The sequence below is a fragment of the Podarcis gaigeae genome, assembly GCF_964106915.1.
Source record: "Podarcis gaigeae genome assembly, chromosome: 15".
Taxonomy (NCBI): Eukaryota; Metazoa; Chordata; class Lepidosauria; order Squamata; family Lacertidae; genus Podarcis; species Podarcis gaigeae.
Window position 1 is genome coordinate 16575334 of NC_139692.1, and position 18034 is coordinate 16593367.

General features: G+C 55.3%; 1 protein-coding gene across 28 annotated transcripts in view; it reads left to right on the top strand.

The window, feature by feature from the left end:
• PHLDB1 (pleckstrin homology like domain family B member 1) overlaps window positions 1-16464 on the top strand; it is a 42359-nt gene extending 25895 nt beyond the window's left edge. For 4 of the 28 annotated variants that reach the window (XM_083713392.1, XM_083713403.1, XM_083713394.1 and 1 more), the window contains 20 exons: window positions 1141-1281; window positions 1516-1647; window positions 3944-4072; window positions 4813-4968; window positions 5061-5171; window positions 5431-5520; window positions 7254-7355; window positions 7935-8036; window positions 8360-8503; window positions 9490-9660; window positions 9772-9882; window positions 10862-10964; window positions 11213-11507; window positions 11929-12019; window positions 12793-12939; window positions 13468-13687; window positions 14458-14543; window positions 14740-14769; window positions 15292-15330; window positions 15611-16464. In XM_083713392.1, the coding sequence (XP_083569518.1) occupies window positions 1141-1281; window positions 1516-1647; window positions 3944-4072; window positions 4813-4968; window positions 5061-5171; window positions 5431-5520; window positions 7254-7355; window positions 7935-8036; window positions 8360-8503; window positions 9490-9660; window positions 9772-9882; window positions 10862-10964; window positions 11213-11507; window positions 11929-12019; window positions 12793-12939; window positions 13468-13687; window positions 14458-14543; window positions 14740-14769; window positions 15292-15330; window positions 15611-15751 (2541 nt within the window). In that variant the 3' untranslated portion in view covers window positions 15752-16464. The remainder of the gene's footprint in view (window positions 1-1140; window positions 1282-1515; window positions 1648-3943; window positions 4073-4812; window positions 4969-5060; window positions 5172-5430; window positions 5521-7253; window positions 7356-7934; window positions 8037-8359; window positions 8504-9489; window positions 9661-9771; window positions 9883-10861; window positions 10965-11212; window positions 11508-11928; window positions 12020-12792; window positions 12940-13467; window positions 13688-14457; window positions 14544-14739; window positions 14770-15291; window positions 15331-15610) is intronic. The other 24 variants (XM_083713416.1, XM_083713397.1, XM_083713418.1 and 21 more) reach the window with 18 other exon arrangements.
• Window positions 16465-18034: the final 1570 nt, after the last annotated feature.

An 18034-nucleotide genomic window follows, 5' to 3' on the forward strand; every position in this document is an offset into this window, starting at 1 on the left:
GCAGACAAGGAGTCATAAACATCAAGCATTCTTCTACATACCTCAAAAAAGGTTACAGGTCATGGGATATAAAGATCCTTGACCTCACACTGGTAATCAACTTTCCTGGGGTGTCCCAAACTATTTGGTCCTAACTATTCAGTGGGGGCTGTTGACATTCCTTTCCCATGCCTGTCCTTGGAACCTCTCAAGGAGATGCCAGTGCTAACTCACAACAGACATAGGAAAACATCCTGCCATTTGTGCCACTTTCAGGGTAAGATAGGAGAGATGGAATGCAGCCTAGGAATGAGGCATGAGAGTCACAAAATGCAGACATGTGGGAATCATTCATGGATGCATTCTAGCCAAAGGTTAAATGCAGTTAATATTGAAACATGATTAAAATAAAAAATATACACCTGGGGTCACTGATTTTTTTCCATTAATCCCCCCTTTGATTATAACCTTTCCAAGGTTTATAATCCCACTTTATCAAAGTTGTTAATCTACCAAGACATAGTCCCTCTTGGACATATTTACTAGACTATTAACATTGGCAAGCACTGAACACCACAACATAGCAATATAATACAAAGAATGACTGAAAGGAGAATTAATAAACGCCCTTTCAAGGCTTCCTTGATGCAACTAGCCTGAGGATACCAATATGGCAATCCTTTATGTCGTGGGTAGGCAAACTAAGGCCTGGGGGCTGGATCAGGCCCAAACGCCTTCTAAATCTGGCCCGCGGACAGTAAGGGAATCAGTGTGTTTTTACATGAGTAGAATGTGTCCTTTTATTTAAAATGCATCTCTGGGTTATTTGTGAGGCTTGGGAATTCGTTCACCCCCCAAAAAAAAAATATAGTCCGCCCCCCCCCCAAGGTCTGAGGGACAGTGGACTGCCCCCTGCTGAAAAAGTTTGCTAACCCCTGCTTTATGTTGTTCTTATTAAATTCTCTATGGTTTTAAAGACCCGAGCGAAGCATTCTCTCCCTTTTTCTTTAAACTTGTCAGTTTATGCTTTACATGCAGCAGGAAGGCCTAGTCATCAAGGACACATGAAGTTTTCTTGCATCGGCTTTATTTTGTGCCCGGTGTCAAATAAGTCTTCTAATTAGGCTACCCTCTTTGCTGATTTTTCCAAACCCTCCACAGCACGAAGAGCCACCCAGCACCAAAGCCAGCCAGGAGGCGGCCCTGTTGGAGGAGGAGCGCACCCGTGTCCTGGCCAGCGTCGATCAGCTGAAGAGCCGGGCTAAGGAGCTGGAGCAGCAGCTGCAGGAAACAGCCCGGGAGGTTAGGCAGGGATGAGGGCAAAGGGTAGGGCTCCTTCCTCTTGGCTGTGCCCCATTTGGTCATGCTGATGGGCAGGGCACAGCCCAGGAGGGGCTCGGTCGTAGACTTCATTCATGAGTTGCTGGAGCTCAGGGAGGCCTCTAACTCACCCCCCACCTCCCGATGGCTCCTCCTGCAGAGGGAGGCCTGGAGGCCTGAGTCTTAGCATGATGGGGCTCCTTGTCTCTCGCCCAGGCGGAGATGGAGCGGGCCCTCCTGCAAGGCGAGCGGGAGGCCGAGCTGATCCAGCTGCAGCAGGAGCAGAAGGCAGTGCAGCAGTTGCAGGAGCGCATGTCTGGTCTGGACGCCGCCATCCACCGGGACAAGGTAAATGGCTGGCGCCCGAGGCCTCTTGGCTGCCCCAGTGCCACCTGGCCACCCTTTGGGAAGGCACAACCAGGCCACATGTGGCCCTCGGCTTGGGCTGGCCCTGCTCCGCCCAGCTTGGCTGTTCTGTTCCTCACCCCCCGCCCCCAAGGACACTACACCGGGGGGAACTGCGTTGCCAAGGTGCCCTGGCACTTTCCCTCACCTCTCTGCTGGGTTTTCAAGCCGAGGTGACTCGCTTGGGAGCTGAACTCAAGGTGGTTCCTCTTGGTGCTTGGTGGCAATCTGGAAAACTGCTTGGGGCTCCAGAGTGGAGCCCTCCCTTTCCAAGCTGTGGTGTCTGAGGTGTCTCTTCTCAAGCCAGGCAGTGCTGTTTGCATCCATTTCCCTGGCGCTGCTCAAGGCTGGGCCCTTCCTTGCCCCAATTCCATCTTTCCAGACCAGAGGCATTAAGAAGATGTTTGCCTGCAAGACAGGCAGCTTCAGACCAGCACCTTGGCTGGCTGGGGATGGAAGCAAGTTGCCCCTGGGATTCCCACCATCCCCCTGGACTCCCTGGCATTTAGCCCCCCAGGTGCTTGTTTGGGGGCTGCCGATTCCCAGCCTTTCTCAAACCTTTGCTCCCACAGGGAGCCCGAGGGGACGCACACACCTTGCGAAGCGCTGCCACTAACCCCCCGCCTCGCACTAACCAGCTCTAACCCTCTCTCCGTTCTCTCTCTGTCTCTCTCTCTCTCTCTGACTCTGATTGCTTGGATGCCTGCCTGCCTGCATCTTGCTGGTGGGCCACCCTAACTGAGACAGTGAGGCGGAGCATGGCTGAAGCCCAAAAGACAGGCGGAGGAGGAGGGAGGGTCTATTGCATGTGTACAAACATCCCACCCAATCGGAGGCTGCCTGGCAGGGACACAGCTCCAGGGCCTAGCCTTGGCACCTCTTGGGGAGCTGGGGGGGCTGAGGGGGCTTGGGTGCCTTCAAGGAGCTCTGCAATGCCCTCCCTCTCCCCTATGCGGGTGCCCATCCCAGCTGCCCCCCAACAGGCAGGGTGCTCTTCAGCACTTCAGTCTAGCTGCGGGAAAACTTGCAGGTTTGTTAATGCACAACTGCGGATTTGGATGCACAACTGCTGATGCCGTTGAAGGCGGACTCAGGTCTTGCTGTTCTGTTTCCCGGTGTGTAGGCCTCTTCAGCTTTGGATTATTCCTTAAGGACAGTGGAGAAGCACCCAGTCTACTGCTGGCACACTAAATGCACTATAAAAACTCAGGGCGACATGGAGACTTTGAGGGCTGTGCAAGTGATCTAATTTCACAGGGTCGTGAGGACCAAAGGCAGGGGGTGGGGATCAATACTGCACAGGACAGTCTGTGTGGATGGAGTGCCAAGGCATGACGCCTAGGCAAGCTGACTCAGAATTGAAAAGCGGCAACTGACACTCACCCACCCTCCCTGAGCAGTGGCGCTCCGGCACCAGGGGGAGGGGGCGGAGAGTAGGCGGGGGCGGGGCTGGCACGTGTCCCAGGGGCATGATGCACGTCCTGGGGGCGTGGCACCCAGCGTGGGCAGAGGGGTCAGCCACAATGGCACCCCATCGGGATAGCGCTGCTGGGGGCGGTGCGCTCCCCCCGCACGCCTCTTCCTCTGCCAGTGACCCTGAGATTCTGCCCCAAGGAAAACTGGATGAGACATTCTATTGGTTTTTATGGTGTGTCCCTGCCACATTCTGTGGACTCCTGCGAAGTCAGATCCGGCATGCAGCCTTGGCCATGGGTGGCAAGGCGCTTGCTGCCCCCAGTGTGGGCCTGGTGCCTCTCTCCTGCTGTCAACTCACTCACTGACATGTACCCCAAAGTGCCCAGAGCCCCCAGTAAACGGCGCTGCACTAACTCCAGAGAGGTGTGAGCCTAGTTTTGTGTCTCAAACATAGCAATGCTTGTATGTCATGAGTCAACTGTGGGGTGGCTGGGATGGGGCTGGAGGGAGGGTGTGTGTCTCATCCTGAAAATGCCCATTTCCTGGACTCCTGAGTATCTCTAGAGATCTTTGCGGCAGCTGACATGGTGGACTCTTCTGGGCAGGCCAGTAATTGGCCGGAGAGGACTTATGGGTGGCCAAGACATGGTGACCTTGAGACGCAAGACTGAGGTTCCCAGTAGCTGCCCGGTAACCCTGTTAGAGTTTGAGCTCCCTTGCTAACCTCCTGCCCCCTTGCTTTGCATGGCCTGCTCTTGAGAAGTGTGTTTTCTCTCTCTTTCTCTCTCTCTCTTCCGTGTGTGTTGTTTTCTCCCGGATTCAGGAGAGGGCAAAGGTTGATGCTGAAAGGAAGGAACTTGAGCGACTGCGGGCACTATACTCTGAGCTCAAGCACCAGCTTGATAACTGCCCTGAGTCAATGAGGGAGCAGTTGCAGGACCAGATGCAAAGGGTCAGTGTCTCCTCCCCTGCCCCCCACCATCTCCCCGCCTGCAGCCGGGGTCAGCGCCTGGCTGAGGGTAAGCATGGCAGGCTGGCTTGGGTTGGTGGGGCACAACTCAGCAGGGCCTGGCGCCCTGGCAGCTCTTCTTGGGAGGACAGCTTTTCCGGAAGAGGGAGCTCAGATCATGGGTGGGTGCCCTCCTCTCCTTGAGCCCTCTTTGCAGAGCACGAAGGGGCTAAGACTGGAAGGAAGCTGAGCCCATCCTGGCAGGGAGCAAGGGTTGCCAAGTCTTTCGCTGCTCCTCAAGAAACCCACCCTACGTCCCTTTCTCATGGCTCCTGCTGGCACCAGGAGGCCGCCAGCTCTTGAATGCCCCTCAGACTACTTTCCTCCTTGAACCGTTTTGCTGGTTACGTGTCCTTTTGATTAAAAAGGAGCTCGCCTTCCGCCATTTTGTTGTAGTTTTTTTGCAAGGGTTTGCTTGCAGAGGAGAGCCAGAGCAGCCCTGTCCTTCAGGTTGCCTCTGCTGGCTCTGCAGCCTTTGGACCCTTGTCCCACCTGCCCAATGACCCCCTGGAAGGCTTGGACCAGATGCACATAGAAGGTCCTAGGTCCAATCCCCAGCAGAATCTCCAGGAGCAAAAACCCCTGGGAATCCTTGCTGAGCTAGATGGACCAATATTCCTCCCCCCTGCCCAAGCCAGCCACCTTCCCTGAGTCCCCGCTGAGCCGCTGTGTCCCTGCTGCAGGAAGCGGAGGCCCTGGAGACGGAGACGAAGCTGTTTGAGGACCTGGAGTTCCAGCACCTGGAGAAGGAGAGCCGCCTGGAGGAGGAACGCGAGATGCTCAGCCAGCAGCTCCTGCACAGCAAAGCCGAGAGCCACCGCAGCGTGGCACGGAGGAAGGTGGGTGGGCGAGAGCGGAGAAGGAAGCCCTTTGAGCCGGGCCATGTGGCACTTGTTCAGCCCCCAACCCGGCTCTTTCCATGTCTCTGCAGGAACGCCTGGCAGCGCTGGAGAGTCAAGCCAACCAGATCAGGCTGCAGGCTGCTCAGGAGGCTGACCGGCTGGGCAAGGAGAAAGCCACCACCTTGCAGATGCTGCAGAAGGTATCACCTGGCAAGGAGGGCATCTGACAGAGCTGGGCGAGGCATTGCAGGCAGGGCAGGGGGCCACCTGGAGTGGGGCTTCTGTCCTGCCAGAACTATTCCCCCATAGGGGTAAGGTTAGGTGGGACCTGACCTATTGACATGGGGCAGGGCATGGCTCTCCCCTTGGCACTGTGCCATAGGGGAGAGGCAGCTGGAGGCTGGGTTGTATGGCTGGAAGCACCCCAACAAGCTTCTCCCGTTTCCTTCCCTGTGGTAGGAGAAGGAGACCCTCCTTGCGCTAGAGAGACGGTACCGGGTGCTGACTGGTGGCTCCGGCTTCCCCAAGGCCTCTACAGCTCTGCGAGAGGTAAAAGGACCTCTGTGGGTGCCCAGGTTCGGGGGGGGGGGGGCTTCAGCAAAGCCCCAAGGGTGCAGACTTTTGCAGCCTCCTGAACTTGCAGGGGGAAGTGAGCCCTTGCCTCAGCAGCGCTGCTTGTTTCTGCCTTTCTCCCACCTTACCCTGCTAACAGCGCAGAGTTCGATGGCAGTCTCTCCTTACCCTTAGGAGGAGGCTGAGAGGGAGGTGAAGAGGCAAACCCTGCCCAGGGAAGCTTCGTGTGCTAGGACCTCATGCCCAGAGCTGCTGCTCCAGCCAACCTCCCATAGTCCAAAATAGTTAGTTATTATTATCTCCCATTATCGAGATTTCCCAGAACCATTTAAAAAAGGACTCATCCAGTCTAGGGCGTGCTGAATTTTTCAACCTTCAAATTCCAAAAATGAAGGGTGCTAAAATGTTGTATTGGGAACTCGAAACATATTTCGTTTAGTTTTGCTTGGTTAGTAAAATGTGCGTAAAATCACATAGAAATCATTAAAAATGATTGCCAAGTACTTGCAGTTATTATTATTATTATTATTATTATTATTATTATTAAGCACTACCTGTCATTTTCAGAAGATAAAATTCTTTGGTTTTATGAAAGCAGTTCATGTGCTTCTTCATCAAACTTGGATTTGCCAAGCTAAATGTTGTCCAGTCACGAAAATAATAGCAGATTTGAATTCCTCACACCCAAAAACATATTTTTAAGAGCCTTCTGGAGTTAAAGGAGTGTACACCTTGTGCATTTAACAGAAACTTCCCAGAAGACATTGAGCAGTTCCGCCCAAAATATTTAGAAAACCACTCGTCTGGGCCGCTCTCCTGCACTTTAATTCTGTGGCTCTGTCTTGTTCTTTCAGGTGTTGCATAATTACCACCTGTATAAGATATTGCAGGGGTTATTTCTCTTTAAAATGTTCACATTGGGGGGGGGGCGCTGCTGGGGCTCCCCTGAAAGACATGTTCCCTGTCCGTTTTTCTTCAGGCGACAATATTCCTGCAACCATTTTCTATATTGCCTGTGTGATTTCAGACTCCCAGCAGTAACCTCCTTTCTCTGACTTGTTTTCTTTTTCCCTTCTGGGGAAGCTTGAGGGCGGGGGCCTCTCGTACTGGCAATGAGGCACAAGAGCACTTAGTGGGGTAGGAAGCAGATGAAGGCCTGAAAATGCCCAAACAGCCTGAGGGTTCCTTTTTGTTGTTGTTATTGTTGTTACTGTTACTGTTATTATTAAATTTTATTTATACCCCACCCTCCCCAGCCAAGACCAGGCTCAGGGCGGCCAACACCCGTATAAAACAATCGATTGAATTACAACTTAAAAACAAGATTAAAATACAACATTAAAATGCAGCCTCATTTCAGTAGGAACTCAATCAAAAACTTTTTGGGGGGATGAAAACCTCAAGTCTTCACCAAGGCCAACAGTCCAGGCTGGTCCTACATGGGCCAGAAAAGCCAGGGAAGTCCCCAAATAGGAGTTCCATCACAGAAGAAGAAAGGAAAAAGGAAGAGGGGAAGGGCGGGACGGCTGTGCGTGTTCTCTTTCCTTCCTCCCCCCTGCCCTCCCCCCACAACCTGAGCTGACATTTTCAGGGTTCTCCTGTAGTTCGGCTGCCACGGACAGACCCCACCACCTTCCTCTCGTGCCCCCCCTCTTTCCGTGCGTCCTGCTGTTCTTGCAGCCACCTCACCGCTGTTCCCATCCTCGCAGGAGACGCTTCCTTTCTCTGAGCTGGGGGAGGCGGCTGATTCTGCAAGCCCCTTCTGTGCAGCTACTGCTTCCTCCACCCAGCTCTACCCAGGGAGGACAGAGGTAATGCTATGTGGCTGCCTGTCTGCATGCCTGTCTGCCTGCCTCTGAGCTGCTTCCCTGCTTGTTGCATGCGCTGCAACATCTCCTCTCTGCTTGGCTGTGCCCATCCATGGCTGAACTTTGCAGCGTGCTTTAGATCTGTGGGCAGGTGTTTCAGCCCAGACTTGACTCTGGAATGCATCACTTCTTCCCTCCGACCCACATGCAAACAAACACTCCTGCCTGCTGACTTTCCCTGCTCTTTGCCAGTGTGATGTCTCCTCCCCATGGCTCCCAAGAACACCACTCTGCATTGAGCAGTGGGCACCAGTGTTCCTGGGTTCGGCAGAGGCACTCACAATATGGCCTCACTTGGGCAGGGCGCTCTACTCTGGTTAGCTCTTGCAGGTAGATGCCACCTGGCATGGCTGTGGGCCACAGGCCACAGGCAGGTTAGGCCCTTCCCAGGTTGTCATGCTTGTGTGTGTGTGTGTGTGTGTGTGTGTGTGTGTGACATTGCTCCCTTGGCTCAGTGCCCCAATCCCTCTCTGATTCTTCTCCTCCTCCTCCTCCTCCTCCTCTCTGCCTGGCTGCTTCTAGGAGTACGTGAGACTTTCTGACGTTTTCCCATTTTGCGGCTGTGGGCCAGATGCTAGCGCCGCACCTGCCGTCCCCTCACCTGCGCCCCCACTGTCCTATGAGGTACCTGCCTTTCCGGTCCCATTGCTGGGGCTGGTGCAACAGTACATGCAGCCAAGGGGCAGTCTAGGGGCAGGTGGGAAAGGGGGCACGTCCATATTCTATGCTAGCTCCCAACAAGGAGCCTACTCTAGCCCAGCCCACTCTTTGGGGGGGGGTCCCTAGCATAGCCTCCTCCACAAAAAGACTGCTGTGGGGGAGGCTGGTGTTCTCCCCACACACCTCCCCCTCAGCCTCCCCCCCCCCCCGCATTCTCCACCAGCTTTGTGCACTCCCGGACTGCTTGCAGCCTGCCTCTCACTCTTTGCCTTTTCCTTCCTGCCCAGTACGTGACAACTGACCAGCTGGCAGTGATTCTGGGCAGCGTCAGGTCGGCTGTAGGGCTTGCCCACTCCCCCAGCCCCCCTGCAGCAGACTCCGCTGCTTCTGCCCTGCCGGCGGCGCGGCTCTGCTCCTCCAGCTGCCCCCAGGTTTGTGCTTCTGCGGCAACCCCCACCCCCTTGCTACCTTCTCCCTCCCTCCATCGCTTCCTTTGGGGTAGGCGGGCTGCCCTGCACACTGTGGCAAGGCACTGGGGCAGGGGTGGAGGAGCAGGGGGCCTTGAGTTATAGCTGTGTGTGTGTGTGTTTGTCTGTCTGTCTGTCCGTCTGTCTGTCTGTTGGGGGCAGTGGGAGAGAGAGGGAGGATTCTTTTGGCCTTGAGTTGTATTTATTTAGAATACGTACCATATTTTTCGCTCCATAAGACGCACTTTTTCCCTCCTAAAATGTAAGGGGAAATGTGTGTGCGCTTTATGGAGCGAATGCAGGCAGGAAAAGCCCCCAAGAGCCGCACACACACTCTGCGCTGTCACTGTCACTGACGAGCTGTCCTTCTCCCACCTCATAGAAAAGCCCGCAAGAGCCGCACACCCTTTAAAGAGCGCACAGCTCTTGCTGGCTTTTGTGGGAGGTGGGGGAAGGGACAGAAGGCAGCCCCTCAGTCCCTTCCCCCACCTCCCAGAAAAGCCCCCAGGAGCCGCACTCCCTTTCACGAGCCGCGTGGAGTGTGTGTGTGGCTCTTGGGGGCTTCTCCCTCCTGGGGAAAATCCTGCAAGCTCCACACACATGCTCCATGTGGCTCGTGAAAGGGAGTGCTGAGCAGAGCCTGGGATGCATACAGGCTCTGCTCAGCGCTCCCTTTAAAAACTTTTTTCCCTTTGTATTCCCCCTCTAAAAACTAGGAGCGTCTTATGGAGCGAAAAATACGGTATATCCTGCTGCTCAGTGAGTTCTCCTTTAGAATAATAAGGTGCAGGAGAGCCAGACCCAAACATCTTTGCAGGGGCTGGTGCCTAACATCTGTCTGGCCTGTGTGCTGTTGCTTTTCGGCCAGCTGCCCGTCCGAGTCTTTCACGCTATCTCCTTCCTCTCTCTCTTGCCCTTCTTCGCCACCACCCTCTGCCCGTCACCCTCAGAGAGAGCCGTGGTGGGCAGAGAGCGCAGTGCGGCTGCCACTTTTCGCCCAGGACCTCCCAGCTGGCTTTGAGGCTGAAGCAGACCCCCCTGCTGCTTGTCTCTCCTCCTCCTCCTCCCCTCCTCCTCCTCCTCTGCCTGCTAAAGCTCACTCGTCTCCAGACCCGCGACAGGTAACGAACCGTCCCCGGATGAGGTGCTGCTGTGCCCCTTGGAGGCCCCCCCTCACGTCCCACGTGGGCACAAGCAACGCTCTCTTTGCCAAACCTCTTTCCCTCCTGCAGGTCTATCGCTCCAAGATGGACGGTGGCTCCAGCAGCTTGGCTTGGCCCAAAGGAGGCAGCTCCTCCTCACAGCTTAACATGGCCACTCTGGGACGCAGCCCCTCGCCCAAGGTATAGTGGGGCAGCGGGTGAGGGGTGGGGGGAGCCTCGCCAGCAGCCCTGTTTAGGGAAGCTTTTAATGTTTAATAGGTTATTGTATTTTAGTGTTCTGTTGGAAGCCGCCCAGAGTGGCTGGGGAAACCCAGCCAGATGGGCGGGGTATAAATAAATTATTGTTATTATTATTGTTATTATTATTATTTATTTGCCCCTAAGCCCCTTACTCAGGCCCTTCTCCCTCTTGCATCCCCTGAGGTCCCTCATTCCACTTGCACCCCAAGCTGGGCCTGGTATCTCCAGAAAACCCTCCTGTCTCTCATCCTCCCCCCCCAAGCAACTGCCCCCCCCCAAGATCTGGCCAATGTGACTGATGGAGCTGAGGAACTGGTATCAATGGAGCACAGCACTCCTTCCTCAGTCAGTGAGCATTTATCAGGGACTGGGCAGATGAGGAATGATGGAAACCGCCTCCCCAGCCTGACCCTTCCAGAGAAGAGGGAGACAGTTCAGAATTGCAACAGGGATTTGAGGGAGATCACAGTTCAGAGGCAGCTGGAAGCTGGAAGCTGGAAAATAATGGGAGAAGAGGAGGAGGAGGAGGAAGAAGAAGCACCAGGGGAGAGACAGCTGGGAGACTCAGTGTATTTAGAAAGTATTCCAGACCCCCCTTGCCCAGAACCCGGTGGGCATTGAAAGTAGGAGAGCAGAGAGCTCAGAGGCAGAAGGCACAGCTCAGCCGCCGTGGGGATGATGCATAATGGGAGAGACAGAGGGGGTGGGGTTTCACTCAGAGCAACACCATTACTCAAAGAATTTCTAATCCTCTCTGTGAATATTGAATAGAAAGCATTGGTAAGAACGTCCTTGTCTTATCCACTCCTGGCAACCTACCGTGTGGGGTTGGATCCTCTGAAGCCTGACAGCATAGCACCTTGCTCTAGGGGCAGGTGGGACTGAGAGGTCTGTCTTCCAAACTGCTTCTCTCCCGCAGAGCTCCCTGTCCCCACAAAACGGCACCGGCAGCCTCCCTCGGAATCTGGCCAGCACCCTGCAGGATATTGAGAGCAAGCGCCAACTGGCCCTTCAGCAAAAGGGTGGGTGCTGGGGAGCGGGAGAGAGTGGTTTGGGTAGGGGTGGGGGGCAGGAGAATGTCCGCAGCTCAGCCAGCTCCATTGCTTGCTGGTCTGATGTTGGCGAGGGGGGTGGTGGTTTGGGCATCTCTGCCCCGGATTGGGGTGTGTGGGTGTCTTCCTGGCGTAGGAATGCCTTCAGGGACTGGTGCGAGGGAGCTGAGCTGCTGCCCCCGGCGCTCAGCCTGCTTTTGTCCTGGGCATCTCTGCAGGCCAGCAGGTGATTGAGGAGCAGCGGAGGCGCTTGGCCGACCTGAAGCAGAAAGCGGCGGCCGAGGCTCAGTCCCAGTGGGAGGCCCTGCATGGGCAGCCCCTTCCCCCTTCTCCGTACTCCCCCCTCATCCACCACTCCATCCTCCATCACCACCCACCGGGGGGCCTGGGCCTGCGCGCCAACGAAGACGGGGAGCGTGCCTACGACACCCTCAGCCTGGAGAGCTCCGACAGCCTCGACACCAACCTGTCCACAAGCGGCAACTCCGCCTGCTCCCCGGACAACGTCTCCAGGTACAGCGGGACAACAGCCGCCGTCCCTGAGGCCCGGGAGAGCAGCTCAGCCCCTGCCCTGCTTAGGGAAGGAGGAGGAGGATGCTGCCCTCTCTTCCTCTCTTGTGGATCACAAGGCAACCCTGGGCTTGGCTGCCTTCCCTGCCCCTACTACTCCCCTCTCCCCATTCCCCTGCCCCACAAATGTCTCTGTCGGCTTCTCCTGGGGTCTGAAGGCAGAGCTCCCTGCAGGGAGGCAGGAAGAGAACTGCCCTCTGGCCCTCCCCGCAAGCAGTGAGTATTCCCTCCGACCACCATCCATCCATTTCCTCCATTTCTCGCATGGCTCTTGAGCGTTGCCTCTGCCCAGTCCGGGTGTTGCCCCGTAGCAGAGAAGCCCACTGGCATTGCTCGCCGCTGACAGCTTGGCTTTGCCTTGCAGCGCCAGCGGGGCAGATGCAGGAAAGATCGAGGAGATGGAGAAGATGCTGAAGGAGGCCCACGCGGAGAAGTCGCGCCTGATGGAATCGCGGGTGAGGGGGAAGCTGGGGGCTGAGACATCCCAGCCACCTCCCCTTGTCTCTTGTGCTCTCCCTCCCCTTGGTTGGGCACTGCAGCCCCTTCTGCATTTCACATGGATGTTTCGTCTCCACCAACGAAAGATGTTCCTTCCCCCTTGGCAGGGTTTCTTATCAGCTCTCCTTTCTTGGCATGCAGGCGAGGGATTGTTTCCCTCTGGCTGATGCCAATCACATGGGCCGATTGGGGAAAATGTTGGTGCAGAGTCAAGAAGGGAAGGGAGCCTGTAGCTCGTTGGTAGTGCAGAAGGTCCCAGGTTCAATGCTTGATGGCATCTCCAGGTGGGGCTGGGAATGTCCCCTGCCTGAATCCCTGGAGAGCCACTGCTGGTCAGTGTAGGCAGCACTGAGCTTAAATGGACCGGTCATCTCATAAGGCGACTTATGTTCCCATTAAACACCATCCATTTCTTTTGAACCATGAGCGCTGGAGTCTTACAGCAGACACCTCGAAAAGAAAGTAGCTCACTAGGTAAGGCTAAAGCTTGGTGCTAGAGGATCTGCTTTGCAAGCAAAAGGTCCCCAATTGCATCCTTGGCATCTCCAGGTATAGCTGGGGGAAGATCTCCTGCCTGAATCCCTGGAGAGCTGCTGCCAGTCAGTGTAGGCAGTCCTGAGCTACATGGTCCAACGGGTCTGACTCTCTGCATCCCTGTATGGATACATATGGGCAGGTGGTATCCCAGGGTGGCACAGGGCAGGGTGCTGATGTGGGTTGCCCCTTGCAGGAGCAAGAGATGGAGCTGCGGCGCCAGGCCCTGGAGGACGAGCGGCGGAGGCGGGAGCAACTGGAGCGGCGTCTGCAGGATGAGACGGCGCGGCGGCAGAAGCTCATTGAGAAGGAGGTCAAGATGCGAGAAAAGCAGTTTGCCCAGGTATGGGCTGGGATGGGGGCAAGGGGCTGAGCACAGCTCCTATTCTTCTGGTCCTAGTTAGGAGAGGCAGAACAGGTGGCAGGGAGGCTGCTGCTTCGCTGCCCAGTAAATCATGCCATGTGGCTTCTCCCACTGGACCTTGGGAAACTTCCTGGGGTTGGGGGGTCTGAAAGGACAACCAGCATTTAAGAGGGGAGCCTGGCAGGATTCTTCATAGCCAGCCCTGCTGAGCCCTTCCTTCCCTCCGTGAGCCTGGCCTAGTCCGGGTGCCGCCATTTTGAACGAACTGTTGCCACTGCCTGATGCGGAATGAGGTTCATGCACGATCTGACCCGCTCAGTCATCAGGCACAAAAGCAAAATATGTGAAATGAGGGCATTATGGGGCTTCCAACTAAACAGGCTTGGGGATTGCAGCTGGTTGGGGTCCCCCCTGACTCTGGCTCCTCCTTCAGTGTGGCTCCCATGAGCTGGGAGCCCTGGAGGCTGCACTGGGTCCAACGTGGGAACTGCCCTCTGCCCCCTACAGGCCCGCCCTCTGACCCGCTACCTGCCTATCCGCAAAGAGGACTTCGACCTGCGTTCGCACATTGAATCATCTGGCCACAGCGTGGACACCTGCAGCCATGTCATCCTCTCCGAGAAGATGTGCAAAGGCTACCTGGTCAAGATGGGGGGTAAAATCAAGTCCTGGAAGAAGCGATGGTTCGTTTTTGACCGCCTGCGGCGCACTCTCTCCTACTACGCAGGTAAGCCCTGTTATTTTAAAAAATTAAGGGGTTTGGTTTTTGCTGCCCAACTCCCCAAGGGACTGAGTCCTCTAAGTCCATGATTAGTCAGAGATTAATGGATGGAGGCAAGATCCATAGAAGGCAAGGCAGATCTTTATTTTTCTGTTGCAATGGAGTTCGCTCCCCTCCTTTCAAAGAAGTAAGAGAGACCCAGAACAATGGTACGCAAGCCCCTATAAAGACTTTTGAAATTGCCCACCCTGTAGCCCAAGACCACCCCCCAAAACATCATACATACATCACAGGTGGCAGAGGTCTCCAGCAGAAATTTGAGAGTGTTGCTTCCCTCCTGTCTGCCAGGATAATGCTTCCTTGAATGGAATTTATGGGTAGCCTGGTCATTCCTTTGAGATGGTAAACACTTTAGTTGCTGAAACTCTTACACATATTGATAGTTTGCTCAGCTTAACAGAAACTTGCCAGACTGTATTTGCAGGGAGGTGTAAGCCCCTACAGTCCAAAGACCATTGGAAAGCTTTTCCCATTTCCTTCCTCCTTGCAGAGAAATATTTTAGGTCAATTTGAGAGAATCAAAATGGCTTCAGGATTGCTCTCCTGTACTATTTCAGACACGTGGTTTATATACTTATGTATGTGTGTTTGCCTGGTACATTTATGAACATCTATTCTATATCTGAGACCTTAGAATTCTTGTAACAGCCCTGCCCTCTCTTTCCTGCCCAGAATTAGCCTCACTCTGCTGACTCCCTCTTCTCTATCCTATGCAGACAAGCACGAGACGAAGCTCAAGGGCCTCATCTACTTCCAGGCCATTGAGGAGGTTTATTACGATCACTTGCGCAGCGCAGCCAAGGTGAGCGAAGCAGGGGATACAGGATCCCTTTCTGGGGGCAGCCACTTCACATGGGGGCGGGGGCTGGACGGTAGTCAGGGTGTTGCTGGATTTAACACAGCCATACAGCCAAGCCTCCTTCCCTCTTAGACTCTTACTTCCCTTCTCTCTCTGCCCCTTTCTTTCTCTCTCTTTCTCTCTCTTTCTCCTCCTCCAGAAGGGATTCTTCTCTCTCAGCCTGGCCAGTGTAGGTACCATCCTCTTTTATAGGCATGCCTGGTGGCTCCCCCTAAATGCTGCACTGCCTTGAGCATTTGAACTAACATGGCCTCCTTGTACTGGAGGGTTTCGGCTGCATTTTGACCTGAGCTCAGTGCCTGTTTGCGGAGCGAGAGACAGGATTTAACAACGTGCCATGACTTCTCAAAATAATAATAATTAACAACAACCCTCCTGGCTGTCAGAATGGCATTGAAAAGTGTGCAGGCTGGACACTGGCTGGTATTCCCTGGTGAAGGGTCCTCTGAACGCAGAATAAATCTGAGCTAAAATGATGCAGGCTGGAGGGCAACATTCACAGGGCCCTGCCACCGACTGCAATCGCAGCCCAGCTTCCTCTCAACCATGTTTCATCCTGCAGTCAAACTGGCCTTGGGCGCTTCTGCTACTAACTTGAGCCATGCCTGCTGGCTGCACCCAGCCTTCAAGCCCAGCTCCTCCTCCTCCTAAGGTGCCTTTAATTCTCTCCTGTTTTTCTGTTCTCTTCCAGCACCTAGCCGACCTTCTCCCTGCCCCCTTCAGTGGAGAGGTTGGTCTCGACGCTCCCTACCATGCATTGGGGGGTGGGGGGCAACATGGGGGGTGTTTGTGGAAAGGCAGCCTCTGCTTACTCTTAACTGGGTTCAGTGGTTTTTGGTCAGGGGGTAGATATGGCACCTCTCCGATCCACAAGCTGGTTTCTTAACACACTCCCTCTAGCTGCCCTGAGTCTCTTTCCAACTTCCTTAGTGCTAACGGAACCAAGGGGAGAGACCTTCTTGCTAGAGGCAGCTTGCACAGCCAGGTGAGCCTGTCTCTTCTCTCGGCAGAGCCCCAACCCTGCCCTCACCTTCTGCGTCAAGACTCACGACCGCCTCTACTACATGGTGGCCCCATCGGCCGAGGCCATGCGAATTTGGATGGATGTCATCGTGACAGGAGCCGAGGGCTACACGCAGTTCCTCAACTGACGGAGGGGAGGGCCAGAGGATGCCACCGTGAGCCCTGGCCTGGCTGCCTCTTCCTCTGCGAGGGAGGCAGGAAGAGACACCCGTCGGCCTCGCTTGGACTGACAAGGCCCTGCCAGGCCTCCATCACTGCCGCAACTGCAGGAGGGCAGCCTTGTGGGGCCACCTGTGCCAAAGATCTCATGCTACCCCAGAGGGCAGGCCCAGCTCTGCCCCATGCTCAGTTCCTGTAAATAAGTGCTCAGGGCCCACGTAGCAGCAGACGTCAGCTGGGGGAGACACAGGTGCCTTCTGGCGCTTAGCCCAGTTTTCTTCCTCCTGAGGACTAGCGGCATGGCCTGTGCCAGCTGCCCTATAAACCGCAGGGGAGGGTGGGCTTCACCTACCACCATGTGCCTTGTTGGGGGAGAGAGTAGCATCCGACACCTGTTCTCCCTGGCTTGGCCTAGTCCAAGGCTCAGGGGAGGGTACTGGGAGCAGGCAGACCTCTCCCCACACCTTCCCCGCTGCCAGGCGAAGGTGGGATCCAGCTCAGCCCAGTCCTCTTCCCATCCTACCCTCGGCCAGAAGAGGTGGATTTCTTTTCTTTTTGCCTCGGTGGTCACTTTTATACCTTGCTTTAAAAAACTACAGCAGCTCTCCTTCTGTGCCTCAGGGCTGTTGAGGTTGCTGCTGTTTGGGGGGGGGGGAGAAGGACAATAAAACCTTTTATGTAACTAGAGCCTGAACATTTGCTTCTTTTCCTCCATGTAAAGGGGACCACCAGGAGGTAACAGCAGCACCCCCCCCCCCAACTTCACCCACAGTGCGCATCATGTAGTGTTCTTAAAGGGTGGCAGGTTTGCATCTGTCCCCTGGGCAGGGGGGGCCTGTCCTGAGAGCCAAGCTCTATCCCCTCTTGGTTGCCATAGCCATGCCCAGCATTTCGAAGTCTGCTTGTGTTTAAACAAATCCTGGCGGGATGCTGGCCAGAATCGCACCGAGGGCAGGCACTAGTTCCACAGAAACCTCTGAGCGGCCTTTCTTGGGCAGAGCAAAGGTCTCACAGTGGCAAAGGCACAGTCTCAGGCAGGATAGTGGCTGCTACGTTGAGGCCTAGTGCTTCTGCCAGAGGCAATACCAGTACAGTGGTACCTCGGGTTAAGTACTTAATTCGTTCCGGAGGTCCGTTCTTAACCTGAAACTGTTCTTAACCTGAAGCACCACTTTAGCTAATGGGGCCTCCTGCTGCAGCCACCGCGCCGCCACCATGCGATTTCTGTTCTCATCCTGAAGCAAAGTTCTTAACCCGAGGTACTATTTCTGGGTTAGTGGAGTCTGTAACCCGCAGCTCTACGTCTTGGACTCTAGACCACTGAAGCTCCGTCTGAATCTCCTCCTCTGGGTCCGCCTGCCCGCTGGGGTCTTGCCCTTTCTGGACTCTTCTGACGCTGAGTCCCCTTAGTCTTCCCCCTCCCTCCGGCGGGCTTTAGGACCTGGTTCCCAATCCGGGTTTTCTGCTGTGCTGCGCGCCTGTACATTTGAACTTGGCGTCCGCGCCCAGCCGGCAACCTTCCTCCTGACCGTTACACTGCTCCTGTCACTGCTTCCCCCTTCGGGGGGGCTAGCTGGGCCTGACCTCCCCTCCGTTCCCTCACTCTCCAACAGAGGCGTGGTCAGCCCTGACTCATCTTCTCTCCCTGCTGGAGGAGACGCTGGCCCTGATGCATGGGACTCTTCCCCCCCCACTACGCTCTGGTGGGGGAGCTGGCCCTGATCTCTCGCTGCTGCTTTGGGAGTCCCCGCTGGCCCCTTGCTTCTGGTGCGTCCCCCCTGGGACCCCCCTTGCCCTGGCCATCGGACCCCCTTCTGGGAATCTTCTGATTCGCTGGAGAAGCTCATGGAATCTCTTGGGCCACTTTCATACTCCCCTACGCTGCCCTCCGATTCTTCCCCTTCGCTCTCCTGCGCCTCTGCTCCTGAGCCCCTGACAGTATGTAACCCGAAGTACCACTGTAAGTGCCATCAAGCCTGACTTTTAGAAGTTAATGATACTCCCATTGTCATCCTCCAGGAATTAAGTCTAATCCCATTTTTAAAGCTGTCTTAAATTACTGGGCGTGTCGGTACTTGTGGGACTTAATCAGGAAGAACTTTCTGACAGTAAGCGCCGTTCAAGAGTGGGACGGACACCCTTGCGAGGTGGTGGGCTGTCCTTCCTTGGAGGTTTTTAAGCAGAGGTTGGATGGCCATCTGTCATGGATGCTTTAGTTGAGATTCCCGCATCACAGGGGGTTGGACTAGATG